This window comes from Nicrophorus vespilloides, unplaced genomic scaffold, assembly GCF_001412225.1.
Source record: "Nicrophorus vespilloides isolate i.1.1-1 unplaced genomic scaffold, Nicve_v1.0, whole genome shotgun sequence".
Classification (NCBI taxonomy): Eukaryota; Metazoa; Arthropoda; class Insecta; order Coleoptera; family Silphidae; genus Nicrophorus; species Nicrophorus vespilloides.
In genome coordinates, this window is record NW_017096048.1 from 3,497 (window position 1) to 12,181 (window position 8,685).

General features: G+C 39.7%; 1 protein-coding gene across 9 annotated transcripts in view; it reads left to right on the forward strand.

Moving 5' to 3' along the window:
• LOC108569264 (protein diaphanous) overlaps positions 1-7,076 on the forward strand; it is a 9,764-nt gene extending 2,688 nt beyond the window's left edge. Inside the window, exons 2-13 of one of the 9 annotated variants that reach the window (XM_017930758.1) lie at positions 768-857; positions 2,349-2,543; positions 2,617-2,927; positions 3,005-3,182; positions 3,266-4,587; positions 4,643-4,829; positions 4,894-5,223; positions 5,282-5,701; positions 5,766-5,929; positions 5,999-6,075; positions 6,580-6,646; positions 6,985-7,076. In XM_017930758.1, coding sequence (XP_017786247.1) covers positions 846-857; positions 2,349-2,543; positions 2,617-2,927; positions 3,005-3,182; positions 3,266-4,587; positions 4,643-4,829; positions 4,894-5,223; positions 5,282-5,701; positions 5,766-5,929; positions 5,999-6,075; positions 6,580-6,646; positions 6,985-7,000 — 3,279 coding nt within the window. In that variant the 5' untranslated portion in view covers positions 768-845 and the 3' untranslated portion in view covers positions 7,001-7,076. The other 8 variants (XM_017930759.1, XM_017930752.1, XM_017930753.1 and 5 more) reach the window with 8 other exon arrangements.
• Positions 7,077-8,685: the final 1,609 nt, after the last annotated feature.

The following is an 8,685-nucleotide window of genomic DNA, read 5'->3' on the forward strand; positions in this document are numbered from 1 at the left end:
GTTTGAAGTTAAATTTAACAATGAGTTTTGTGTATTATTATTGTATTTTTGTTTAGCAATTAGTAAACTTGTTGCTGTTGCTATAAACTTGTTGCATTCTGAATCGAACCGCGTTAATTACATGCGGGTATGGTGTTTAATGTCCGAGACGACTTCTATGAATGCACGAAACTCGCGTTGAATGAATCAACATTATTTTTTTCCGTTCGAAAATATTGTTATTTTCACTAGAAAACTTGTCGAATTTTGTTGATTTCGTATTGGAATTTGTCTCTCTTTTTTTTCTTTTGTTTCAAAGAATGTTCGAAAAATTGATATGTTGAAGTAACCATAGAAACTAGTATATTTTCTGTTTTGTTTCTGTTGCTCTTTTGTTTATTTTTGTTGATGTTTAAACGATTGATTGATTCTTGCAATCAAAATTCGAAGTCGAAGATAAACAGTTGAGCAATCGGTTGTATTCGATGGGGGCACGGCCAACTCGACGATAATGTGCAATCTCCGAATTCCGAGCAAACGAATGTTTACGCATTCCGGATTCGTGTTATCGAAGAACGATGATTGCAGTCGCGTGCCTTCCTTACTTCCTTCCTTCCTTCCTAACTGCCCAACCAACACTATTACACCACACCACTTCTTCGATAAACTCATCTCGACTTCTCATTCTTCTGTGTTCTCGCTCAACGCGCAAAAGTTGCGAGTTATTATTATTTGCATGAGCATCTCTAGATTCTTCTCCTTCAGATCTAAATTTTTATTTTTTTTAGCAGCGACGAAGGAAACCGTGCGATGATCGATCGCAATAACACTGATACACAACGATAAATCTATTTGTTTAAGCAGTTATGTACAGTTACGTAAGTAGCACGCATCTTACAGACGGAAACACTCGCAATGTGCACTAATCAATAATATACGCATACACAAAACATCGCAGTAATCCGTGTCATACATATCATTTGTTTCTGCGATTTTCTATTGTCATTATTATTATTATCATCATCATGTTGGCTTTTGCTGTTGACTAATGTTTGATAATGGATTTGTCTAATGACTAATTCTAATTTACGAAGTTTAACTATAATTAATCATGTTTTAAACGGTTTTTTTTTTGTTGTCTTTCAGCAGATGAAACGCATGACAATTTGAAACTAAATATAAAGATTCACTTTTCGTTTTGTTCACGAAAAAAGAAACAATTGTCGTTGAGTATATTCAAGTTCCCACTAAAGTGTTAATTTAGTTCAACAAACAAACCGTTTTACGTAATCGAAATGAAACGTAGATTTACATGGATGTTATAACAAAAAAACTAAACAATTGAAGTTTCCCCCCCAATTAATTATGTGATTATTAATCTAGTAGCTTGTTTTTTAGTTGTTTTTGTTTTTAGCTTCAAACACGTGTTTTTCGCGCGCGCTTATCGGAGGCGGCCGCGACTGCTAACTGTTTCTACCGCCCATACAGAAAATACCTCGTGTCTTTCTCTTTAAACTTTTTGTAAAGCGGATTTGTATTTATACACACACACTGTTTGTTATTAATTTTTTTTCACTTCTTCTTTCTTTTCGTATCATTTTTTAACAATGACTAAGCCTCTCACACATACTCACTCACTCGAAGTATTTGTGTGTGTTTGAGTGTGTGGATCACCTTGAGGAGGGTGCAGCAAGTGCTTCAAGTTTTGTAAACGTTTTACCGCGCGACATTATTAATCCGCTCATATTCATTTGTCTTTAGTCCTTCGTCCGATTTGGTTGGTCCGTTTACTCTCGTTCTCTCTCGGTCTTCAATTGTTTTTAATAGTCGACGAACGCGACTTTTGTTTTGTTTTGTTTTGATTTTGTTATTTATTATTATTATTTTTTTGGAAACGCGCTGGTGATGGTGGTGTCATCATCGCACCGAAATACAATCAACAGTTGAGGACAACTTTATAAATAATAATGTGCCTCCCATCGGACTTAGGATGTTGCGCGGTTCTATCTTTAACCGTGTTCAAGGTATATAAAAGGATATATCCACGCACCTCCATACCATTCATTCGCCCAATTTCAACACATTCACACACACACAGTAGTAGCAGCAGCAACATGCTGCGATTCCTTACTAACAACGTAATTCTACAGAAGCTGGACAGTGTTTAATCCAGAGATCCTCCACAACTTTCATTAACTTAAGTTTATTTGTCTATTTATTCTCTGTTTTAACTATGTCTCTGGTAAGTGAGTTCTTTTACTTCACGAGGGGAAAGCACGTACCCCTCTGGAATAAACACTGAACGCTAATAGAAATCTAAACTTTATTTCTATGTAAATTAACATTTTTGTTGTTGTTATTTGTTATAGTTGGAGGCGATCTTCAAGCCCGGGAAGAAGACGTCGACGACGTCGAGACCCGGGTCGATCGTGACATCGAGGCCGCTCTCGGAGACGGACTTGGCCAACTCGGATGTGGAACCTGAGATGGAACAGAAGCGCTACGAGGCGCGAATCAACGCGATGGACGACAAGGAACTTTGCACCAAGTTCGAAGATCTCCTCGTAAGTCACCACCACCATCTAATCTAATTTATATTATTTGATTTATCTTGAAAAATTACTATTTCTATAACAGAACGATATGAATCTGAATGGGGAGAAACGACAACCACTGGATTCGTTCACTGCTGATATGAAGAGGCGGATGCTGATCATGCAGTACAAGGGTGCGAACCAGGAGAGCAAGAGCAAATTCGACAAACCGCAACAGTACATTGATTATCTGGACAATTACCTGAAGCCCGAACTGTTGAGTCCCCACAAGTTGTTCCAATGCGTGGAATCTCTGAGGATAGCACTCACCAATAATCCGCTCTCGTGGGTCAACGAGTTCGGATCGGATGGTATGGAGATGCTCTTCAGGGTCATTGATACAAGCACAAATCAGTGAGTTATTTAATTTACACTTTCATTATCATCAAATCGTTTATATTATTATTATTATTATTATTATTTACGTGCAGCAAACGCGACGGCACCACGAAATTCGATAAAGTCCAGGTGGAATGTCTGAAATGCATCCTGAAGTTCATGAACAACACGGAGGGATTGAAATCTTTCTTGCGCAGCGATCACGGTCACAGGATCATCGCGAATTGCATCAACTGCAAGAGGCCGGCAGTGACCATACTCGCTCTACAGGTCGGTGCTTCGTTCCCATCATTAATCGATTAATCTGGTCAGAATCTGTTGATGGTGTTGTTGTTGTTGTTGATATTTTTCAGATCTTGGCTGCGCTTTGTTTCCTGGGTGAGGATAACCCCAAGAAGATTGTGGGAACGGACAGGGCTTTGGCGGCTGTGACGATGCTCGGGGAGAGCAGAGATTGCGAACGGTTCCGTCCCTTCACCGATTGCATCACGAAATCCGATAACGAGGATCTGTGGGCCAACTGTTTGAAGTTCATCAATTCCCTACTTACCATCGAGGATTTCGATTTTCGTCTGCATCTGAGGAACGAGATCGTGCGGAACGGTCTGCACGATTACCTGGAGAAGCTGAAGAACTATTCGAATCCGGTGGTGAAGACGCAAATGGACGTGTTCGAGAACTCGAAGGAGGAGGACGCGTACGAGCTGACGCAACGGTTCGAGAACGTCAAGTTCGATATGGATGATCTCAACGATTGCTTCGAGATGCTCAAGAACACGACGCTCGACACGTCCGCGGAACCGTTCTTCCTTAGTATACTGCAGCATCTGCTGTTCGTTCGGGATGATTACGTTATTAGGCCTTTGTACTATAAGATTATTGAGGAGTGCGTGACGCAGATCGTGCTGCATAAGTCGGGCTTGGATCCGGATTTCACGAAGAGGCATCTCAATATTGTAGATCTGCAGCCGCTGTTCGACGAGATCCGGGACAAACCGTGCACGTACGAGGATAGTAAAGTGGAGGAGATCAAGAAGCAGCTGGAAGAGGCTCTGGCTGCTAAAGAAGAGGCCTTGGCGAAGCTCGCCATAATGGAGGGTCGTGGTGAAAACGGCGGCGGCGGTCAGACCGGGAAATTGGATCCGAACACGGTGAACGCCGTCAACAAGGTGCTCTCTCCTGTACCTCCGCCACCCGTACCAGGGATGCCGCCGCCTCCACCGTTGCCCGGAATGGGCGGTGGTCCTCCACCTCCGCCAATGCCAGGTATGGTCGGTCCTCCGCCACCGCCGATGCCCGGAATGGGTGGAGGACCGCCTCCACCTCCTTTGCCAGGAATGGGCGGGGCACCGCCTCCTCCACCAATGATGGGTGGTGGTCCTCCGCCACCCCCGATGATGGGAATGGGTCCACCGCCGATCCCCGGCGCCGTCCCCTTACCAGGAATGGGAATGCCGGACGTCCTCCCTCACGGCCTCAAACCCAAGAAGAAATGGGACGTGAGCGGCCCCCTGAAGAAGGCCAACTGGAAAACGATCATACCGCAGAAGATGTCCGCAAAGTCGTTCTGGCTGAAAGTCAAGGAGGAGGATCTGGCTTCCGTCGATATTCTGGACGGTCTGTCGACACGCTTCACCTCCAAACCGATCACCAAGAAATTCGACGACGTGGACAAGTACGCACTTTGTCCAATTTTCACAACTAGCATATATACTAAACGACTATTTCAGAAACTCGAATGTGGGTACGATGAAGAAGGCCAAAGAACTGAAAGTCCTCGACGGTAAATCCGCCCAGAACATCAGCATCCTGCTGGGAGGCAGCTTCAAGCATCTCGCCTACGACGACATCAAAAAGTGCCTGCTGAAATGTGATAACAAGATCCTCACCGAAAGCGTTCTCGAGCAACTCATTCAAGTTAGCTATACCGCTCACTTATTGTCCCACATTGTATACATTAATAATTGTTATTGTTTTGTAGTATTTGCCACCGCCAGATCAGTTGACGCAATTCCAACAGTACAAAGATTCGTACAACCAGCTGACGGGCGCAGAACAATTCTGTTTGAAGATGTCCGAGGTGAAACGACTGTTGCCACGCCTGAAATCGTTGAAATTCAGACAAAACTACACGGAGATGGTGAGCGACGTGAAGCCGGACATCGTTGCAGCGACAGCCGCATGCGAGGAGGTCAAGAAGAGCAAGAAATTTGCTAAACTGCTGGAGCTGATCCTGCTGTTAGGCAACTACATGAACACGGGCACGAGGAACGCTCAAGCATTTGGCTTCGAAATCAGTTTCTTAACGAAGGTAACATTTTTTTTTAATTCAATACTTAAGGTCAGTTAAATTGATGGCGGGTTTTCAGTTGACCGGAACGAAAGACATCAATAACAAGCAAACGTTGCTGCATTACATCGTGGAAACGACGGAGAAAAAGTTCCCGGAGGTGCTGAACTTTGCTGACGAGATGCAGCACATCGACAGGGCCAGTCGTGTCTCTCTGGACACCATCCAGAAGACGCTGGTGCAGATGGACAGGGATATCAAGAACTTGGAGATGGACATCAAGAACAACAGGGAACCGCAGAACGAGGACGACCTCTTCGTCGAAGTGATGGATAAGTTCTCGAAGGAGGCGCGAGAGCAGTGCGACGTGATACAGAAGATGTTCAAGAAGATGGAGACGCTCTACTCTGACCTCTCCGAGTATTACGTCTTCGATAAGCAGAAGTACACTCTGGAGGAGTTCTTCACCGATCTGAAGACTTTCAAGGATAACTTTATGGTGCGTTTCTAATCAATTGTAGTTTTGGCGCTCATTTAATTACTTTCTTTTTTGTTTGATTTAGAATGCGAAGAAAGACAACGATCTAGAACGGGAACAGGAGGAGAAGAATAGAAGGGCAAAGTTGGCACGAGAAAAGGCGGATCGCGAAAAGCAGGAGAGGGAAGCGCGAAAGAAGGCCATCGTCGACATGAATCCCTCAGAAACACAAGAAGGAGTCATGGATAGGTTCGATATTCACACATATTCGTCCAGAGATTCTTGTATAATAACATATTGTTATTATTATTATTTCAGTTTACTGGAGGCTCTGCAAACAGGAAGCGCGTTCAGTCGAGAGCAGAAGAGGAAAAGGGCGCCGCGACTAGCAGGAGGTAAATAATATTCACTGTCCCCTTTTTAACGTAATTTGCTCTTTAACTAAGCCTTTACTTCTAACTGATTAATATCGACCAACTACTACTTCTTACTTCATCTAGTTAACTATCATGTCAATAGTATCGAATGCAGTTGTTTCTTTTTTATTCGCATTGCTCGCTGCGCGATAATTACCAAGTAACTTAATGATTATCGCGTCACGAGTAACCTTAGTAATGGAAAAACAACAGCAAAACAACAACCCGTTAGTTATGGGCGTTAACAGTAACCTCTTTCGTTTCTATTTGAATAATTGAATAATGTCGATTTTCCCATAGCCGCCTTTGAGCTATTCTGCAGGTAAAGACATTCTCTCTTCTTATAGGTTCTCCTCTATTCTTTTTTCTTTACCGCAAGTTCTGTAATTACACCCGTACATTGATTTGATTTTTGATTTTTATTTTTTATTTACAACTTTATTATTTTTTTTTGTTTTTTTTTCTGTTTGTTTCGCTTTTTAGCCGATAGAAGAGCAAAGTTAGTTCGGTCTAGATCTAGAACCAATGTCATAGCAGGCCGAGAGCTAAGGTAAATTATTAACAACAACAACAAGTAGATAACAAACACACACGTAATTCGTTCACATCCAATCATCCACCACCGTTCACTTGATTCCTCGTTTATCCTAGTTTCGGAAAGTGCCAATCATTAAACTCATCAAATCAAGAATTCTCTCTATCTGACGTTTAATACTTGACACTTTCAGCTGATCTTTGCATACCGCAATTGCCTTTACGCACGCAGTGTTAACACACAGTCTTCTGGATTGGACTTGATGATGATGATGATGATGGTGATGATGATGATGCCCGAACGTTTGTTCAGAACCTCCACATTTCTAAACTGGCATTTGTTTATTTTTGCAGAGAAATAATGACGTGAGGAATCTGGATTCCGTAGTGTTTTTGTTTATTTAAACTTTTTTTTAGTTATTTATAAAACTTCAACGAAAAAAAAACAGGGGGAGAGAAATGAAATTATTTAATACGTTTCCCTCCCTCCCCCCACACTTTCGTTGCTTCCAATTTACACTTTTGTTTCTCGAACCGAGAGATGCGATGCGAGAGAGTTGAAACAAAAGCGATTCGCATCTCACTTGATCAATTTACCAAACAAACCACCCACTGTTTTATTCGATTGTGTTTTTGTTTTTTTTTTCGACAAATTTACACACTTGCACACTAAATGTTTCTACTCGCGCGCATACTTTATTGTTATTATTAATTTCCGATACATTTATATTAGGGTTATTATTATTATAATTATCATTATTAATTGTATGAATGAAAGTGGTTGTTTTTTTGTTTATGTTGAGTTATTCCTTCTTTTTTTTTTCTTTTCTGTACATAATCACGTATATATTTATATATTGAAAGAAAACGTTTTATTTTATTTTCTTTGTAAATTTTGTCCAAGAAGTCCTTCCACTATTCGAGAGAGAGAAAGAAAAGAATCAAAATTCGATCGTGATGGACCGATATTATTATAACTTTCTGTTGTAAATGAATGAAAAATGTATCTATTTATATTACTAATATTTAAGTGATGAATCCTTTATACATATACACACACACACATACATTTTTATATATATATATATTTTGCATATTAGCAAAACGATGAGAATCGAAATTTTGTAAAAAAAAACATAATTAACGTAACAAAAACAACAACAAAAAAAAAGAAAAGTAACCGAAACGCTCACACCAATTGAATTGAAGAAAATTCGAAAGTTTATACGATTTATTATTGGCCGTTTGTTTTATTCACGCCCATCGTAAACCACTCCCAAAAAAAAACAATATTATCCCATTAGTCGGTAAGTTTTAATTAACTTTTAATTGATTATTTAACAAGATGGCTTATGGATGTTGAAAACAAAATCATGTAGTGTAAATTTGGTTGCATATGTTTCATATTTTTTATGGGAATTCCAATAAGATCTTTTAAAATGTGGCAGCTATAATAAATACTACATTTAAGTCGTTAAGTTTTAATTAACTTTAATTGATTGTTTAACAAAATGGCATATGGATGTTGAGAACAAAATTATGTAGTGTAAATTTGGTTGCATATGTTTCATATTTTTTTTATGGGAAGTCCAATAAGATTCTTTAAAATGCGGCAGCTATAATAAATACTACATTTAAGTCGTTAAGTTTTAATTAACTTTAATTGATTGTTTAACAAGATGGCATGTGGATGTTGAAAACAAAATAATGTAGTGTAAATTTGGTTGCATATGTTTCATTTTTATGGGAAGTCCAATAAGATTCTTTAAAATGCGGCAGCTATAATAAATACTACATTTAAGTGGTTAAGTTTTAATTAACTTTAATTGATTGTTTAACAAGATGGCATATGGATGTTGAAAACAAAACAATGTATTGTAAATGTGGTTGCATATGTTTCTTTTTTATATAGGAATTCCAATAAGATTCTTTAAAATGCGGCAGCTATAATAAATGCTACATTTAAGTCTTTAAGTTTTAATTAACTTTAATTGATTGTTTAACAAGATGGCATATGGATGTTGAAAACAAAACAATGTATTGTAAATGTGGTTG